At 35.3% G+C, this 21724-nt stretch overlaps 2 protein-coding genes across 2 annotated transcripts in view; both read left to right on the top strand.

Moving 5' to 3' along the window:
* LOC138702763 (uncharacterized) overlaps nucleotides 1-8777 on the top strand; it is an 89026-nt gene extending 80249 nt beyond the window's left edge. The window contains exon 2 of the mRNA XM_069830063.1: nucleotides 6371-8777. Coding sequence (XP_069686164.1) covers nucleotides 6371-8236 — 1866 coding nt within the window. The 3' untranslated portion in view covers nucleotides 8237-8777. The remainder of the gene's footprint in view (nucleotides 1-6370) is intronic.
* A 4121-nt stretch (nucleotides 8778-12898) lies between these two features.
* Nucleotides 12899-21194, top strand: LOC138702634 (gastrin-releasing peptide receptor-like). The gene is made up of 2 exons (XM_069829956.1): nucleotides 12899-13199; nucleotides 15677-21194. Exons 1-2 carry the CDS (start codon nucleotides 13185-13187, stop codon nucleotides 17258-17260), a joined length of 1599 nt encoding a protein of 532 aa, XP_069686057.1. The 5' UTR covers nucleotides 12899-13184; the 3' UTR covers nucleotides 17261-21194.
* Nucleotides 21195-21724: the final 530 nt, after the last annotated feature.

Here is a 21724-nt window from a genome sequence, read left to right as displayed (position 1 = left end):
GTTCCCAGTCTGAATCCGTTGGGGTGTCATCGTGAGCCGAAATTTATCTGTCTATCGGTCGTACCAAATAATCAATATATACATATATAATTCAGTTTATATTGGAAGATTTTTTATCCCTTGACAGCTGTACGTCCGCTTATATCACACCCGGGCTTTTTAAATATGACTCGAGATATTACATCTAACAAATTCAGAACATATTAAATATATTACTTTTTATTTTATATACAGACTGCAGATAGAGTATAATTTTGCAAGAAGTCAACATAAATAATAATATTCTGGAAGACATATGTTATAGAAATGAAGTGACTGTTCTTTCCACAACGCTTAACATTTTACACTGGCAACATGATTACACAGATAGAATTTCGCAATAACACATTATTGGACACGGACAATAATATTTTGAAAGATACGTATTTTAGGATTAATATAGTGTTATTTTCAGTGGGCTTACGTATATTCACATACTACAGTAGAAACATGACAGAAGTATCATTGATATGCATACAATTCGTTTTTCCCTCTTTTGTTTTATTTTTTTTATTTTACTAGGTTATTTTACGACGCTTTATCTACTTCTTTGGTTATTTAGCGTCTGAATGAGATGAAGGTGATAATGCCGGTGAAATGAGTCCAGGGTCCATCACCGAAAGTTACCCAGCATTTGCTCATCCCTCTTTTGTATAAATGTGTATATATGTTCAGGTGTGCTCACTCGAAAGCAAGTTACGCAATTTATTTACAATGTGAAAAACATGGAGTTTTTAAGTGAATGCCTGCAACTTTGAGTGACTATCTTTGAGCTTTATTTTACAACGGTCATTACGAATGCTAGTCGCACTGAAATGGCAGTTGCTTAAAATCGAATGGCATGTTAATGGCTACCATAGGAATATGTGGGATAAAATCATCTTTTCTTTTCGTTTTGCCAGTTCATACTATCACTTCTGTTACGTTTGGCATGAGTTTTTTCACACCAATTCCTGTTCCATTGCATACTTTTTGTGGATCAATATTTCGCAATAGTACTATTGGTGATTCAATATTAAGTATTCAATTATGTGTTGACAATCCTTGCGATTTCAAAGAATTCAAGAATTCAGTTGGATAAAACACAGTCTGCTCACTATATACAACTATCTCGAGAAACACATAATATGGTTCTGGACTGCATAAAGATACTTAATGCATGAATTGTCTAGATTTTGGCCTTCATGATGTATCTACAATGTTATTTTATATCGTTTTGCTTTTTCCATGGCCTCATGAAAGTCGATGTTGAATACAACAGACAAAAATAAAGAACAATTGACTGTAGAAAATTGCATTTAATATTATACATTAATATTTTACCGTATATATTTTTATGTTTTTATCTTTTTAATTAATTTGACGTCTATTTGTCCGATTTTAATGTAGCCTATGTTCTTCTCCTGGTTATGAAGGTTAAATGTGCAAACTTTGACACAAATCGGTCAAAGCGTGTAGATTTGTATAGAGAACATACATACATACATGCATACATACATACATACATACCCACATTCACTTTTATTTATATATATATATATATATATATATATATATATATATATATATATATAGCGCCGTTATTCAGTATATTATAGAAATGAAGATCTAATATAAAATCTTCTTCCTATGCGTCTACTTACTTAAGGCCCCAAAAGATTTCACTTTCATATCATCAGTATACCATTATGTGTTGCATTAACTATAATAATAATTTCATTTTTAATGGTAATAATGTCACCAAACATTCTTAAGTTTTGTAGTTCTTAATATCGAATACACAGCTCTACTCGGAAAACTACAGACCAGAGAATCAGACCTGTAAATTATTTTTATACGTTATCAAAAAATTACACAAATGAATATCGACATATAGGCATTATGAAGTGAAAGAATCTGACCCATCTGAACTTTACATAAGTATCCTGTCTATTGTTTATTGTAGTGAGTGTTTTGTTTTATTCTGAAATGCAATTTAATTAGTTCTCAAAACTGACGAAAGATGGATTTTGGAAAATAGGAAAATGATGTAGGAAAAGTGACATTTCACTTAAAACTACTATCTTTCTGAAAAACGTTGGGTTCCAAGCTTCAAAATGAGGGGTCATTTATTAAAATTCATTCAACCGTTTTCCCGTAATTTTCATTACCAGTTCAAATTATATATATATATATATATATATATATATATATATATATATATATATATATATATATAGATGTGTATTTTTCTCTCTTTTTCTCTTTCTTCTTTATTCTTGCTCTTGTGTTCTATTTATTGGTTTGAATTAAGTTGCTTACTGTATTTAGTAAACTGTGCTTGTAAATTTTATGTGATATTATTGACTAAGACCACACCGTACACGAGCCTGGCTCTTACGGTAGTGGCTAGAAACATTTCAGTTTTATAAATTTAATTTGTACTCACTACCTAGCTAGTTAAATAAATAAATAAATAAAAATAAATAAATGAATAAGTAAATAAATAAATAAGTAAATAAATAAATATAAATCAATAAATAAATAAGTAAATAAATAAATAAATAAGTAAATAAATAAATAAATAAAAATAAATAAATTAATAAATAAGTAAATAAATAAATAAATAAATAAGTAAATAATAAATAAATAAGTAAATAAATAAATAAACGAATGAATAAGTAAATAAATAAATAAGTAAATAAATAAACAGGTAAATAAATAAATAAATAAGTAATTAAATAAATAGATAAATAAATAAATAACTAATAAATAAATAAGTAAATAAATAAATAAGTAAAAATAAATAAGTAAATAAATAAATAAGTAAATAAATAAATAAGTAAATAAATAAATAAGGAAATAAATAAATAAATAAGGAAATAAATAAGTAAATAATTAAATAAATAGGTAAATATATAAATAAGTAAATAAATAAATAAGTAAATAAATAAATATAACCCCTCGGAGTTCTCATAATATCTTAAAATATATAGGCTACCTAATATTCAGAATAAGTTGTATCTGTTTTAATTTTTCGCTTTTGTATGCAATAGAAATTGGTGATAATCCTATAAAACTGTCTTTCGTAAATAACGCCTACACAATATTACACACATGACAAAGTTTTAACATACTTTTAAATTCAGGCCAATTTTCTCAAGCTCTGCGATATTGTTTCTAATATTTGCCATTATTTACCATTATGCAGTTAATATTAGAATACAAAGATGAAGAGGATTCGAAGCATGTTGCGACGATAAAATGGTGTGAAAACCTATGAAAAACATGTTGTAAACATGTGAAAGGAAAGAACATGTAGGCTAATTTCACCCTTATGATTTTTGAGTAGCCTAAAGGGAGAGTCTCTGACTTATTTTATTACTCGGTGATTGTAGCCTAAATTAATTACGATGCATCGCCCAATCTGGCAGACACTAACTGACTCCAGTCACTGTTGCCAACATATCGCCCTACAATCTCGCTAACTTTTCAACAAAAAGTAGCTAAATCTCTCCAAAGTTTGTTTAAAAATTCCCAGAAAAGTCGCTAAAAATTAATAATAAATATCACTAAAAAATAAGAAAAACATACATATGCCGAGAAAAATATAATTTCCTTGTCGTCACCCTCTTGGTTGTGATGTTGAGGTGGAAGGTGTGGGAACAGCTGATCCAATCGTTGACACCACACTTTCTGGCAAATTGTAAGTGTGGAAATTTTCACCCAAGCGTTTGACCACAATTTTTTTTTTGTGAAATCTAACACTTTTTAAATCTTATGTATTAAAATATATTCAAATCATCAAAAACTACAGTCTCATTTGCTTCACACGAACTGTCGGTACAAAATTCCAAAACTCAATTGCCTCGGGTCGGTTCGGAGTGGAAAATCTCCGCGTTGCGGGAAGAACCAAGAATTAGCTCGAGTTCGCAACAAGTCACGTGACAGTCAAAGTTGCCACCGTTTAAGGGTGTTGGAGCAGTGGCATTGAGAGAGAGACCTAACCCGTGAGAATCATTGAATCAGCATCTTTCACCCCTGATCACTGATCACAAATATACGAGATCAGGGCTTTCACGTATGAATCATTAGACTACTCAGTCTTGCACCCATGCCTCTTCTAAAACTAAGAAGTGCAGGACTTCAGTTGAATGCTTTAGCTTAAAAGAGAGGAAAAAGTGGAAGAACATAAAAATCAGCAGAAAAGTCGCTAATCGTATTTTACAAAATTTGTCGCCGAGACTGATTCAAAATTCCCTAGATTTAGTGACTTATCGCTAAATATGGTAACACTGATTCCAGTTCGGTAGAAACACATTGTTGCTTCATATTGGGGCAACTTGACAACGGTCAGCGAGAGGAGTTTTCCATTGTTGTAGTGCTTTGTCTTCATCTGTTTAGTTGCAATGGAATAAAATTCAAACGTAAATTAAATTATGAACATCCTGTGTAAAATATTAGAAAGTGGCAGTACAAGGAAGAAAAGGGGAGAAAGGCAGATAATGGGACAGTAGAGCGGAAAAGGGATAAAGGGCCCAAAACGGGGAGGGAGGTGCTGGAAAATTGTCTCCATTCTCATACGGAGGCAACGTTTCTCACACAGACCTCCTCTGTACCTACTGAAAGGTGCGCACCTAAATATCCTAACCCTGGTTATTACAACACAGATAGCCTATCGCATTCTTTGTTTATTCCTCCTTTGTACAGGGTATAAGCAGAGCATTTAATATTAGCCCTCGATTGTATAATTGTGTAGCCAAATTGCACCCATAACTTCTAATATTATGTAACCCACTGAAATATAACAAGACAATTAAAAACGTGTCAATGTCTTCAATTTCATTAAGTAATTTGTATGTGCATAAATCAATCAGTCCATATTAAATTTGTATTCTCTAATTTCGTACTTCTTTGTGTATATATTTCTTATCCGTTTTGTTTCATTTTTCATAAATAAACTGTCGTAGTTGTTTGCCGTACAAAACTATTCTTCTCTATGTTCATAATATATTACATTATGTGTCTGCATTGTGGCTCTTATATTTCTATATTCCTCTCCTATTGAAAATGTTTCTGAACTGCGACCGAACACGAAAACTGCTCATTCGGTTCTCAAAATTATTAAACAACATCATGTCCTTTTATTTACACTTATGTATTTTTTACTCTATTTTTATTGTGTATAAGTATTTTTATGCTCGACCATGCCGAAACGTAATAATTATACACCTGGCAGCAGACCTTTAATGCATGTCATTAAAGTACACCTACTCATTAAAGGTCAGGTCTTTCAGCCAATGACGACTCAGATTACAACTGTTCAGCCAATGAGAAATCACCTTTGTGCCATTATAAAACCGCAAGTATCGATTATTCTCGGATATGCAATCGAAAGACAACTAGCGAAACGTCACGTAGGCTGGAAATCCAATACTGTCGCAGAAGGTTATGTTCTGTTACTATAATAATTAGCGTTAATTGTAAATAATGTTCAAATAAATTCAATTTGTCATCTCGTTTTTTCAATTCAAAATCAATTTCCAGGTTTTATCAAGATTAATGTTCATGTTATTCTGTAGATTATATCAAGGTCAATGACATTCGTGCCTCGGAAAAAATCAATACTTTCGCGTCTGCGCACATCTCACAATTTAGGTCAGTTCCGCTCCTCACTAAGATAACCATAACATGAATAATTTCAAGTTAGAAGTATGGTCGAGCATAAAAAGTCGTATGAAACTTGCCTATAATGGTAATTAAGACGCTCGTATGAAAAAATATTCGCGTCTTAATTACTACCATTATAGGCTCGTTGCATAATGTACTAATGTGTATTTTTTATCACAAAAAGTAAATTTATATTTCCACAATGTAAATAAATCTGAAATTAAAAATATATATAACATTGGTGATTTGTTTTTAAAATAAGGTCAAGCCGTAGGCCTACTGTTATTAGTCCTGTTCCTAGACATCAATGTCACCCCACTTCACGCTCTATCATTTAACATGTGTGTAGAACACGTCATGTGTATTTCCACGTATGTAGTCTACATTACATACATACATACAGACATACATTACATACAATCATACATACATACAATCATACATACATACATAAATACATACATACATACATTACATACAATCATACATACATTCACACATAAATACATACACACATACATTACATACAATCATTCATACATACATACATTACATAATACATACATACATACATTCATACATTGCATTACATACATACACTTACAGTATTAATAATAGTTTGTATTACGTTGTAAAATCATTCAGCAGTATGCAGTACTGATAAGATTTTCTTATTTTTCAGCTTGTATTGCCTATCACGCTCTTCAAGTGCAGTTCGTGCGACACGAGCGGAATGCAGGCAATGCGTGGTGGATCTGATTCCTCCGGACTGCAAGTTGCCGTCAACACTACACAGCGCAGCAGTCACGACAGCAACATTGGGCTGGGCTTTGACGACGAGACGGATGTGAGAGGCAGTGAAACAAACACAACTACACTTACCGACGAAGAGCTCTGCAACGAGTCCGCAAGAGACAATGCGCACGAATTAGGACAATTAATTGCGAACGAAACAAGCGAAGTGAATGCTTTAAATGCCACACTGCAAAATTTGCGCGACAATGTATTAGACTTAACGTGGTCGTTCATAAACAATCACGAAGAAAATGTGGGGGGAAACGCAATAACTGTGGTTAATAAGTATCTTGCAAGTATGAAGTATTTTGTGTCTAAGTTGAAGAGCCTAGATAGACTCATTCGAGAATATAATTGTGCACACAGACATCTGAACACAAATGTGGCCGCCATACCTGTTCAGGATCACGAAGAAAAGCTTCGGAATGATCAAAATGCTTTTCATAAATTCAAATTCTTTCACGATTTAATAAACAGGTATTATAAGTGGGAAGCTCTGAAGGCCCAAAACAACAACCTGACCGAGCTATACAACAGCTGGCGGCGGTTGCCATGCCTCCGGGAGGCCGTGCAGAACATGGCGCTGGTGAACAATCTGACAGTCGACATGCTGCAGGATGTCAAAGCTTTGTCTAATTTCACACAAGCTAATGGCATGGATGATGTTTACATTACAAGTTTTACAGCGTATTTCCAAGATGTTGCGTATTGGGAATATTTACTTGAAAATGGAACAAAGGAATACGAAAATGCCAGCGAATATTTACGGGTGGAAACATTCAGGATTACGCTACAGGAATACGTGCAGCCGGCTGTACAGGGAATCATTTTCTTCGTAGGAATCGTGGGCAATGGAGCGCTGCTGTTCATCTTCGGGAAGCACGCAAGCATGCGCACTGCTGCCAACTTGATGCTGATAAACCTCGCAGTGGTGGACACGCTCAATCTCATTGTCAACATCCCAGCCTTTTACTTCTACGCATTGTCGTCCGCTTGGAGTCACGGGCCCCTCCTCTGCAAGGCCTACAAGTTCCTCCGCCAGCTTTGCATCGGGGTGAGCGCATACTCCATCGTGTTCATCAGTCTGCAGAGGTTCTTTGCGCTGTCCAGGGTCGTCCAGGACCGCCGCTGTGGCTGCCGGCTTCCAGCTACTGCGAAATCGGTGTTGATCCTCTTCTCCGTCTGGTTGATCGGCTGCTTGATAGCTTTGCCTCACACGATGCACGCCGGCGTTTACAACGGGAACTGCTACGGGGCACCGGATGGAGAAGAGCGGTACCTCACGGACATCACGCTGCTGGACCTGCTGGTGGTGTGCGTCATCCCGCTGGCAGTCATCGCGGCGCTCTCTCTGGTGTCGGCCAGGCGCCTCAAGACCAGTGTGCAGCAGTTTCCGGGGGAGTCCGTAGGCGTGGAGAGAGTGATCCGGGCCCGGATAGTCAGCTCCAACGTGCTCGTCATCCTCACAGTTGTATCTGCTGTCAGCTACCTTCCGTTCTACATCTTCTTCTTCCTAAACGCGTGGGCCGGTTTATCGATGGACCCTCGGACTTACTACACGCTCTTCATGATCACTTACACACTGCTCTTCAGTAACTCCTGTTTCAATCCCATAGCCCTCTTTATGATAAGCAGGAAATTTCGAAGTTATTTCAAAAGATATTTGATGTGCTATAAAGAAATAGATATAGATTTAACCCAAAAAAGATCTTCAACGGGAACTACATCGACAATAGTTGAAAGTAAATTGTAACATTTGTGGCAAAGATCTCTACATGTTTGTAGCTGTATGAATGCTATCCTTTTCTTCTTATTATTCTTCACCTTACGGTTTAGGAATGTCTTTTACGTCCTCACAGAAAATCTATCCTTTTGCTGCTCTGCCCACAATTCCCTTCCTTTCTGATAGCACGTTCAGAACCTTGCGTCATAGCCCAGGATGCTGAAAACTTACATAGCAGAGCACAAAGAGGATGTCAAAGTGTTTAAAAACAAGAACGAAGTGTCCAGGTGCTTCATTATTTTAACATGCGTCAACTTCAAAGTTGCAATTTTACATTTGTGGCTACACAAGTGAAAAGAAAACTGTCATATGGTATTAACGAATGTTTTTACTGCAAATGCACAATATGTTACTTCCAAGGCTGAGTGGGAGAATCTAGTGTTTAAACACAATATATTCGGAATATGTATGATAATAACTTCCTTGTGTTAAATATTGTTAACGTACCTTGTTAACATGTTTCGACCTATTTTTCGGTCATCTTCGGAACTGGTCATTGTTGGTCTTGGCGCCTCTTGTTTCCTGTGTGGATGCGTGTTCGTAGTGTAGTCAAAGAGTGTGTGTGTTTTGAAGTTGAGTTGTGTGTTGAGAATATCGTTGGGGTGTGTTTTCGTGTGTCTGTATATTTCATATTGTTCTAGTGTGTTGAGTTCCTGGCTTTTTGGTTGGATGTGCAGTATTTCCATGTCTGTATTGATGTCTCTGTAGGTGTGGTTGGCATTTGTGATGTGTTCTGCATATGTGGAGGTGTTTTGTAATTTTGTTATGGCTCTGGTGTGTTCTTTGTAACGTGTTTGAAATGATCTGCCTGTCTGTCCTATGTAGAAGTTGTTGCAGGGGTTGCATTTGAGTTTGTATACGCCTGTGTGGTTGTATTTGTTGTGGTTGTTCCGAACAATGGACACAGACTACTCAACATACCAATGAACCAACAGGATTATAACGAAGAACTAAACACAATCAAATACATAGCACAAGAAAACGGATACAACCCCAACATAATAAACATAATACGTAAGAGAAAACAATACCACAAAAAACATAAGAACACAACACAAACACAAGAACACAAAAAATACATCACACTAACATACGATAACAAAAACATACATAAAATTGCATCCTTATTCAAGAAATTAAACTATAACATCGCATACAGAACAAATAACACTTTACAAAAACATCTCAACACACAAACAAACAAATACAACCACACAGGCGTATACAAACTCAAATGCAACCCCTGCAACAACTTCTACATAGGACAGACAGGCAGATCATTTCAAACACGTTACAAAGAACACATCACAGCCATAACAAAATTACAAAACACCTCCACATATGCAGAACACATCACAAATGCCAACCACACCTACAGAGACATCAACACAGACATGGAAATACTGCACATCCAACCAAAAAGCCAGAAACTCAACACACTAGAACAATATGAAATATACAGACACACGAAAACACACCCCAACGATATTCTCAACACACAACTCAACTTCAAAACACACACACTCTTTGACTACACTACGAACACGCATCCACACAGGAAACAAGAGGCGCCAAGACCAACAACGACCAGTTTCGAAGATGACCGAAAAATAGGTCGAAACATGTTAACAAGGTACGTTAATAATATTTAACACAAGAAAGTTATTATCATACATATTCCGAAGTGATACAGTGTTAAAAGTTGTGTAATCAAGATGTAGAATATATTCCCTGAATAGCTGGAGAATGTGCCACTTCACGTTAGGCAAACCTTTGGTTTCTGCACGAGGCGTACCTGCACATTTCTCTCGTAAAGTCAGTGAATGCAATATTTGGTAAGAGGTGGCTCGGACGTAGTGTACCAACATAATGGCCTCCACGTTCACCCGTTTTTACACCTCTCAATTTTTTCTTCCGGATGCCAGGAATGACACAGTTTACACCACACCAATTAACGTTGAAGAAACAAACATTAGTAAACCATGTTATGAATCCAACAGAAATCATTCAGACCACTCCTGGAATTTTTTAGAGAATGCGTAAATAAAATTCTCGTTTTTCCGCTGTTATGCTTGCCAAATGTTAATGGAGCTCAATTTGAACTTGTAGGCTACTAGGGCATGTTGTATATTTAATCAATGCAGTATCTAACAGTAAGATTCCTACATTTGACTGAGCATGTTAACGTATGTAGCATCTGGGACTCCTCGTTCCTATTCTTAAAATACTTACTTTGGGGTCCCCTTTGTATTCTCAACGGGTAAAGGTTGGTAATATTGTGATGCGAGTAATATTGTGATAGTTCTTTTTGGGAATCTGTTACAATTTTACTGAGCGAGAGAAGAACCGGTTTTGTGCAGAAACTTGTCCTCGAACATTCCCTGATCTTCCTTTTGCTCAGTAAAATTGTAATAAATTCTCAACAAGACTTATCACAATATTACTCATATCACAATTTACCAACCTTTACCCTATATAGTTTTTCAGTACCTACACTGCATATCAGTTGTTACAACAGTCTTCAATTTAATTTACTATTCCTTCCACATTTAATTCTTGCGTCATGATTTCATTTCTAGTTTGGTCTTGTTTCGTGCAGTCTTTCGTTCCTCTCATCAATCCGGTATCGTATTTTACCCAGATGTTGTTGTGTGGTTACCCAACTCGCAAGCAAGTAGCCACTGTTTTGTTTCTTGTCTGATTTTATTATTCAGAGTTTTGTGTATGATGTGAATCATTTAATTTTCTTAATTTCTTGTTTTTATCTTTATGTTAGCAATTTCATTTCTAAGATAATTGAAATGTGTAATTTGTTATACAAATTTCTTTTCAATAATAATACACTCAGGGACAAAAAAAACCGGACACTTTAATATTTGCTGGTATTTTGCAAAACATTATCTTCTCTTACAATATTATGGTAGCCATCTGTTGTTATGGAGACGTGTATACATTGTTGATTGTTTTTTGTTTTATAAACAACCCATTACAACCAAATATTCCAGTTTTGCTTTCGGAGTCTCAGCTATAGCAATTTTGTCGCAACAATTTTGTGCTTCATTATCGTTATCATTCGTTATTTCTTTATTTTTACATTTTCTGAGTTTAAGTGGGGTTGTAACTTTTGTCTTAAAACAAGATGCGACCTGAAGATGTGGCTCGAGCTGTAGTCCTTTACGATGATGGACGCAGTGTACGTTACATTGCAAATGTTATGAATATGACTAGAAGCACAACCCATGATGCCATAAAACGGTATAGAGAGGCCGTAGAATATACCAGAAGACCAGGTTCGGTTCGTCCAAGAGCTACAAATTCAAATGAAGACAGGTATATAGTGTTGAGAGTTCTTAGGGAGCGCAACCTGCCAGCTACTAGTGTAGCCCAGCAATTTGTCAACATGCATGGACGCCCAATTTCGGCCAAAACAGTTAGAAGGAGGTTGAAAGCAAGTGGACTGATATCAAGTAGACCTGCAACTGGTCCCATACTTCTCAGGATGCATCGAGTTGAACGACTACGTTTTGCAAATGATCACAGGGATTGGAGAAATGGACAGTGGAGCTGTGTTCTGTTCACCGATGAGTCCCGTTTCAATCTGTGCTCACCTGATGGACGTGAAAGAGTTTGGAGAAGGAGGGGAGAACGATTTTCACAGTGTTGCATTTCCGAAAATTTGCCGAATGGAGGTGGTGGAGTGATGGTTTGGGCAGGAGTGTGTACGGATGCTCGTACAGAGTTGGTTTTTGTTGAAAATGGAAGACTAACAGCTGATAGGTATATAAATGAATGTTTGGCTGATCATGTTGTGCCATTTGGCCAATTTGTAGGCGATAATTTTGTTTTAATGCATGATAATGCACGGCCGCATATTGCCCATGCGGTCGGAGATTATCTCCAAGAAGTGGGAATCCATGTTCTTCCATGGCCAGCAAGGAGTCCAGACATGAACCCAATTGAACACGTGTGGGATATGCTGGGACGCCGTGTTAAGAATAGAATCGTTACAAGAGTTGAGGCGAGCACTTGGCGAAGAATGGGAACTTATTCCTCAAGAAGACATTGCTAACCAAATTGAGAGCATGCCAAGACGTATGGATGCAGTTATTCAAGCCAGAGGGGGTAATACCCGTTACTAAAAAGAGTTTTTAATGTTTAAGGCACCATAAAATGAAAAAACAGTTAGACCATAGTTATACGCCCTTTGTAATTTTTTGTAAATTTTCTCATCAGAGATTTTTTTTCAAATGTTGTCGTATAAGGTGCTAAATGAAACATTATTTTGTTTAAATGGGGTTTGTTTCAGTTTGAAATAATTGACAACAAAATACAAGCAAATATAGAAGTGTCCGGTTTTTTTTTGTCCCTGAGTGTAATTTGGATTCTAACAGGAATTTTATGTTCATTTTTATTTTTCGATATTTTAAAATTATACATTTTACATATTTGGTTTAATCGATGAAGAATGGATTGACCATGATCTGTATTACTGCTTCTTCTGCATTTAATAAAATTATATTCAAATTTAGAATAATGTCATCTTCGTATGTGTGCATGCATAAAAAAAAGAACCACACGTCGTCCAACGAGGTAAACAGGAGATTACATTTTATTTTTTTTTAATTCCACTGAATGTGTTGAAAGAGGACACAACAGTAGTCACTTATGACAAGGAGTGAAGCAGCTTTCTTGTTGAAAGCAGCGGATATGCTGCAGCCTCTAGACGGAAGATGAAAAACCGCAAGTGAAGAATTTTTAAATACCCAAGGGAAATCCTAACACACGTTGTGGTTTTCCTTATTAGATTATGGCATTATCAAGAGGGGTAAAAAGTGATATTTAGTCTGATATGCATTTGTCAAAAGTTTAAAGAAGAAAACAGGTCTTGATTGGATTTTTTAAATTTAATTGAACGAAAATGAACTTTTCTAAGGTATGTACCATAGTAATAATTTTACAGTCAACTTTTATCGATCCTAAAAGACAATACGTAACAGGTCAAAAAGCATTTAGTAATATAGTTTTTGCACAGAAATCGTGTAGTATCGAAATGTTTGTTTTCTCTAACTTAAGAACTGCGTAATAACGGGGCTGGAAACAGGCTTCGCTTCATTCGAAAAGTCACGTGGGAAAGTAACAGCCCGCCCCGCCTAGCGGTGATGAAGCGCATCAGCTTTCGGGAATAAAATCTCGCGGCTTGTACATTACATTCCAGATGGGAGTATCTGCCTTGCTTCCTAATAAGTGCTCAAACAGTGGACCGCTACAAAATAGCACGACACTTTCGTACGATTTCTTTCTAATACTGTATACCAGTGATGTCAAAGCAAGCGCATTTTTCTGACCTTGACGTCGTGCGCGGGCATTAAGCGCTAGGTATGCTAGGAGGAATAAGCAGCCTGTTGGATTAAGAAAACAGCGATGCACAAACTTCAAACGGAACGTGAAATTTTATGTCGTTATTTTTATATGGTTTCTTTCTGTTTGTTATTTTCTATATTGTCTGTAAAACAAAAGTACTAACACCTATTTCTTAGCCTAATATTGCAGTTGTATTTAAACGTTAATAACATAATAAAGAGTAAAGAAGAAATATTCACACAAATTCCATAATAACTACAACTATACTGTACTAAATAAATTAAACACATCATTCCTAAAGAAAGGTTATCCCAAAGAAAGACACTGAATATGACATGATAAGTTGGAATTGATATTGATGGTATCTTTAGCCTTATAAAAGTATTTAAAACAATATTATAGTACAAAGCAAAGTTGCCTAGGTATATGTTTTAACTGTAACTAATATTACATAATAAAACTCTTATCGCATTATGCTTTTAGGTGATATTGGTGCGCAACTTCCTGTTATCAGAATATTAAATTATCTCGAAATCTGCTGAAGCTATAGAGCTGACGTTTTACCAACACATAGGCACATATATTTTGTTTGTGATGTGACAGTATTTGCTTTGTTAATTCATTTCCTTACAAACATTTTCCATGCGAATATTTTCAAACATTTTAATACACTATCTTCAGTAATACGTATTTACGATATATTAGATTTACAAAAACATTGTTTTAGTACCTGTAAGGCTACTAAACAAACATATCTGAAAATTTCATTTTTGTGTAAAAAAGTTGAGAAAATATTCCTTTTGAATAAAAAAGCAAACTTGTGAAAAATGAGCATTAAAATTAAAACTTACATTCTTATAATGCACTTATACTTCTCAGACAAATCTAAAAATTAACATGGATACGGTTTTAATAAGTTCTCTTCCCTTTATCTATTGAATCAGTGCTGGCCATCCCTGAATATAGCTCGACCACGCGGCATATACTACCTTTTTCGTCTGTCTCTTTCCTTTCCGCTGTAAAGCGCTCAGACTCTCCTGGGCTCTAAAGCGCGCGCTTGCTCCTATGGGCATCAGTTGACATCACTGCTGTATACGTATCATATATCAGATTCGCTGTTCTGATGTGTACTGCACTTCACGAACTAAACTGAACTGCAGTGAATGGAAGTCAACTGTATACTAACGCTGTATCAGCCTGTGTTAGCTGTCTATACTACACAACACGAAACCTTCCCACGTCCGATACAGCGAATGTACACACTATTTTTCTTCATAGCACAAAGATTTCTGTAGCATTACAGGACGCAAAACCTTTCCTCAGCACCAGAAAACGTCATTGTTGCGTACAACGCCGCTTATGGTCAAATGAGTAACAGCGAAAAAACCGGATGATGTATTGTCACAGGTGTTACAGTATCTGTTGCATGCTGATTCACATACCAGGCAATGCATTTGTAAGTTACTGAAAGAGGACTTTCTTTATAGACATGGTATAATAGTACCTCACATAACTTCCCAAAAATGTAGCTACACTAATAAAACTTGTCTTTTCCCTGGTAATATACAGAATGTTCTGAAGAAAGGTTCCAATATTTAGAGAGGAGGTAGTATGTATCAAAACAGTAAATAAAAGCTCTACACACATGGGTTCTAAACTTAATATCTTCTTAGAAATTAGCAAATGTTTACCATCACTGTGAGCTCTTTGGGAAGAAACAAATGAAAAAAACAGAATGCAACCGTTTGTCACTATGTATTAGTTTCGTGTCTGTTGAATAGGAGCATGTTTTGTTTTTTGCCCAATAGCTCACAGTAGAAGATATGCTGCTCTTATAGACTAGTGATGATAAACGTTTTGTTTATTTTTCAGAAGTTATTAATTTTAGTGTCAATATTTGTAGGACTTTTATTTCTTGTTTTAATGCATACTACCTCCTCTCTAAATATTGGAACCTTTTTTCAGAACACCGTGTATGAAAGCAATATTACATGTTTATGCTTTACAATGAAACAGAGATAAGCTGATTCAACTGTCAAATGTTCACAGATTATCTGCTTGTTTGCACTGCAACTCTTCCTTGCAACGGACCTCATACGTCTCTCGGCATTTGCAGAAGTTACTCACCAAAGTACTTTGATGGATTTGGAACAAACGGGATCAACCACCATGTCCATTATCAGGAAGAGGAGTGACGCAGCATCCAGATTAAATCGGTTTAAAGTTGCCGATTCGAAGAACAGAAAACATTTAATCTTAAATTACCTCCTATCACCCGACGAAGAGTCCCTGGAAACCGTCCTTAATGCAAGTAGGGACTACCACGAAGATAATTTCAAATGTTCAAAGCAGCAAGACAACTGCACTCGAAAAGGTTTGGTTGAAGAACTGGAGAATGGAATCAACGTGACGGAACTAATAAATCAATTTGAAAAAGCTGCTAGAGAATATCTTAAGATACACATCGACACTAATCGCACCGACGAACTCATTGCCCGGTACTCAAACAGCAGGACTCTGTCTAACATCAAGCCGCTCACCAGGTCGTTGAGAGATCTGATTCAGCTCCAGCGGAGTTTTCTTGAAACGGTAACATCGCCGACCGGCGAAGTGCTGCAAGAAATGACGAACGAGTTGAACTTAACACATTGGCAAATAGATTTAAATCTAAAATGTCAAACACTGAAGCATCTCGAAAACGTAGAATTTAAGTTACTGCTGCATGATTACATTCAACCGGCTCTTCAAGGGGTACTCTTCATTGTTGGACTCCTGGGCAACGGAGCGCTGCTGCTGATCTTCGTGAGGTGCGGGGACATGCGCACCTCACCCCACATGCTGCTCTTCAGCCTCACGCTGGCGGACGTACTCCACCTGCTCATCAACGTCCCAGTGTTCTACACATACTTCGCATCGGTAAGCTGGCACAAGGGAGAAGTCTTGTGCAAGCTTTACCGCTTCTTCCGACAACTAGGAATCGGCGTCAGTGTTTATTCAGTCGTAGCAATGAGCATTCACAAATACGTCGTGTTGGCTCGATTTAATGACGAGAAGAAACTTCATCATCGAATAACAAATTCTACAACTATTTTCATCACGTCATCAGTGTGGATTATTGGTGCAATGATAGCTTTGCCATACGCCGTATATGCTGAAATTTACGGAGACAAATGCTATGGATTCATCAGGTCCTTACATATCAATTACTTGAGAGGCATTACCATAATAGGGTTAATTATAATTTGTATTATTCCTGTATGCTTGGTCTGGATTTTCTCATTTTTATCTTCTAAGATTACGGGTAGAAGTTCAAAGACATTACTAGAAGAAACAATGGGCGTCGCTAACAGCGCCAGAAGTTACATCGTTAGTTCAAACATCCTCATTGCAGTCGCAATCGTCTCCGCTATTAGCTACATTCCATTTTACTCTCTTGAATTCTATATTGAATGGATATATGGAGATACAGAATCAAGGTTATATTATTGCATTTACAGTCTCACTTATTTGCTTGCATATGGAAATTTTTGTTTTAATCCTATAGCTATCTTTATAGCCAGCAGAAAATTTAGAGAAAGTTTTCAAAGAAGTTGTTTCTGTCAAAAGTCGGATATGTCAGATGAACATTGCTAGGAAGTATTAAGAACTCCATAGTCTGAAATGCCACTGTTTGGTGCATCACAATGGTAAATATAAATCCATATTTATAATTTTACAGGAGAGTATTTTAAGCTTTTCAAAGAGTTCAATAAATCAAAATTTATTTCCTGTCGTTTTTAACCTACGTCTTTAAAATCTCGTTCCAAGTCCTCTATAGTATTATATACAGTACATTGTCCCAACCATAAGCACGCACAAACACACGCACACAACTTTCGCTGGTATAAATGTAGTAATATTCAAAATTTAATTTCTACATATCCTGAATTAATTTTGAGCTGGGATTGAGTATAGTGGATACACAACACTTCTACATTAATAAACACTTTCAGAACCCAAAAATTTTTATTGTTAAGGATAATATTTATTTTGAAACTGGTTGTGCAACTTTTGCAGGGAAAATTGGTTTCGCTGATATCTTGTGCAGTTTTGAATATTTTAATGCTGTCTTCATTTTGTTCATAATAAGTGAAGAGTCCACTGCAAGAATGATGGATGTCATTTGGAATACATTTTACAGGAGAAGCAATTGAAAGTGTGAAATGCTTAGCGCTCAAAGCTTAACTGTGATTTTCCGATCATTACTGGACAATGACTATCAGTGTTAATGCCATATAACTCTGTATGTACATTCTATATGTCTTAAGATATGCATTGGCAGTTTTGGTTCATTTTCGACAAGAAAGTGACATCCATCATTCTTGCAGTGGACTCTTCAAGTGTATTAATAAATTCTGCCACTATCAGCTGAATATATAGAAATATTTTTGCGTATTTTTTTGCAATTAATTATAAAATTTAATTATTTTTATATGAAGAATTATTAGTGAAAGAATAACGTGAAATGATAAAACAATGCTGAAGGCAGGGTTTGTTCTCCAGTATGAAATACACTTGCTCATACAAAGTTTATGAATATTATGTAAAACAACTATTGAAGTTATGTGGAAAATAGATTTGGAAAATTTAAGTTACGGGAAATGAACGACGAACTTACCGAAAATTAGAATTTCTGTCCATATTTAAATGTCAAGTCAATTGACACAGTGCAACGTTTTAGAGAGATATTTAAACATGTTTACCATACTATTGATGTGAGTCCTTTCAACAAAAAGAAAGATAACATTTTTCGACTTCTGAAGATGTATATGTCCCCTTAATAACGACACGGTCACAATAACAGAAACATACAACTTTACAAAGAAAACTATATTAACATAAATATGTCTTACCATTATGTTAAACAGAGCCTCACATCGAGTGCATTACGCTATAAGGACATATTAACAAAACTGCAAGTTTACATTAAAGTCATTTAAATGTACAATGGTTTTTCTTATCTTCGTCTATATAATAAGTGCTTGCTTTCATTCTGTCTCATGACTAGAGTCCTGCGTTTGGTTGCCTAAAGTCTTCAAGTAACCCGCAACAGTGTAGGTATGTACGGAGTATAGTGTGACGTCATCCAACTCTACTTACTAGTTCAGATCTAACGTTCAGCAATATATATATATATATATATATATATATATATATATATATATAATAGGGGAACAACTTACAAAACTCCGTTGGTCTGCGCATGCGTCAATTTTAAGAGTGACACAACATACTATTCACCTCCTCCTTCCTGTCAGCCAATAGTAGTGTGTACTGATAGCAGTGATGCGTCAGATGACTTGTCAGTCAGTAGCGACAATGGTTCAGATTAATGGAGGGAAACTCCAGACTCCGCCTCCAGCACAGAGGTAAGGTTTAGTAACCTCCTACAACGGAGTTTTGCCAGTTGTAAATGACTGCTACAATAGAAGAATTTGGTAGCTAGCACGTCATTATAAAGTTATTTATTTACTCTGATGGAGTTAAGACCATGCCTTCTCTTCCACATGACCAGCAATGCAATACAACTACAAGAATTAGGAGAGAAGAAAATTTGTTTTATCAGAAAGAAGGAAAAATTATTCCTTTGAAACACTTTAAGATGCTTACAATCATTGATTTCAATTTGTACAGTCTCGTAAAGCAAGCATTCATGTGTTTTATTTGAAGTTTATGCTGACAGTTATATTTTGTCATTGGTTAATTCCAAGCTTTAATTTCAGTAGATCTAAATTATGTAGCTTATATGCGTCAGGTAGGCATGGCGACTAAAAATTGTATTTGACGCCTGAATTGAGTACCTAAGTGAAAAAAAAAAAAAAAAAAAAAAAAAAAAACGTTGGATGTAACATGTTATCCAAGTGTTACATTCAACCTTATTCCACGGAGGTATTCAATTGTTTCTTGAGTTCACAATGTTTTAAGACTTAGATTTCATTTATGTCACTACAGCTAATATATTATAATATCAACAAAAGCGGTTATAGGAAAGAATTCGAATGTGCTTTTTGAATTAATATCGTTACATTTGTTACGCATCTTAAGATATTGCCCTACATAGCTTCAGAGTGTCTGTGAGAGCGTGTTAGCATTGCGTAGATATTTAATATTGTTTAATATATTCAGTAAATGTATTTTTATCTTAACTAGAATAGTTTCCTCATTGTATGTCTGGACGAAATGTGGCAATGAAGAGACTGGCTCCTGATTTTTCTTTTTAGCTTCGTCTATCCCTAATACAAATTTTATCTCTATTGCATGTAAGCTGCCTTTAAATGTACACTTCTTTATTGTTATTAAATCCAAATGGTATTCCTGTTGTTCACTGGCTTAAAAATTTTATCTCTATTGCATGTAAGCTGCCTTTAAATGTATACTTCTTTGTTGTCATTAAATCCAAATGGTATTCCTGTTGTTCACTGGCTTAAAAATTTTATCTCTATTGCATGTAAGCTGCCTTTAAGTGTACACTTCTTTATTGTTATTAAATCCAAATGGTATTCCTGTTGTTCATTGGCTTAAAAATTTTATCTCTATTGCATGTAAGCTGCCTTTAAATGTATACTTCTTTATTGTTATTAAATCCAAATGGTATTCCTGTTGTTCACTGGCTTAAAAATTTTACCTCTATTGTATGTAAGCTGACTTTAAATGTCTACTTCTTTATTGTTATTAAATCCAAATGGTATTCCTGTTGTTCAATGGCTTAAAAATTTTACCTCTATTGTATGTAAGCTGACTTTAAATGTATACTTCTTTATTGTTATTAAATCCAAATGGTATTCCTGTTGTTCACTGGCTTAAAAATTTTACCTCTATTGTATGTAAGCTGACTTTAAATGTATACTTCTTTATTGTTATTAAATCCAATGGTATTCCTGTTGTTCACTGGGTTACACGAATAAACAGATGTAGACTCACAGTACCGGTGCATGTGGGAAGACTGTTTGGTTCACTGAATCGTGAAATGTTGACTTGCATCTTGCTCGATGCACACCTAACTTGTAATCAAGGTAACCAAACACAGAACTCTACTCATGACCATTGTACTAACTTCTGAAACAACTGTTTCCAAATACAAATATTTTTATATTTTTATTTTAATAATGACTGAAGACTACAACTCGCTAACATGTAACATCCATCCCAAACTTTCTGCTTTAGCTTCCCATGTTTGCATGAAAATTTTCATCAAAATAGTTTACAGAATTGGAAACCTAAGAGTTTTATGAATCGTCGTAGATCACTCTGTATATGAACAACGTAAACAGTTAAAAACCGATGTTAACTAAGAAATTACAATGATATAGATTCCTGACACACATATTATCAAATTAAAATTTATAGCAAACCAATGGTTTAACGTTCAAAACACGTTTATTAACACCAAATTGAATTAATTTAAATGCGTGTAAAAGTTAATGGATTTATAAACGTATGTAAGTTTATGTAACATGACAACTTAAATATTCTGCAAGCTACTGATTTGTACTTAATAAAGCTTATATTTCTGTTTTCTATGTACTAATGAATGTTACGATTAAAGACTTCGTGGGTAAATAATGATAACCCACATATACAAATTGATACATTTTAATTTTTACTGCAAACACAGTGGATTGCCATATTTTTCAACCAGCATAATCCAAACATTTGTTAACATATTTACATAATTATTTCACTAAATCAAAGATAATGTGGCTTATAGGCTGTTAACAACCAGAAAACTGTCAATCTCAATTTTGAGGGTTATCGCTATTTATCCCCGAGGTCTTCAATTTTGTCTTTTATGTCTCAATAAAAATGTTACGCGCAATAAAATGACTGAACTTAAAGTAACATGAAAAATATTGTGGATTATAAAGACAAAAATATTGGCCAATATTTGATATATTTTGTTCATAGTGAATGGGGCAGTAACAATATGAGTGTGTACGGGGTAAGATCAAGGAAAGAAAAAAGCCAGGTTTGTATTTATATCTTGTACTGGAATGAATTACAATTAAACAGAAAGTGGAATACGTGCGGTTTCCTGTTCAATAGATTCTGGATTTGTTA

This window comes from Periplaneta americana, chromosome 7, assembly GCF_040183065.1.
Source record: "Periplaneta americana isolate PAMFEO1 chromosome 7, P.americana_PAMFEO1_priV1, whole genome shotgun sequence".
NCBI classification, from domain to species: Eukaryota; Metazoa; Arthropoda; class Insecta; order Blattodea; family Blattidae; genus Periplaneta; species Periplaneta americana.
The sequence above is the reverse complement of the archived record's forward strand: the minus strand, read 5'-3'. Positions and strand labels throughout refer to the sequence as shown.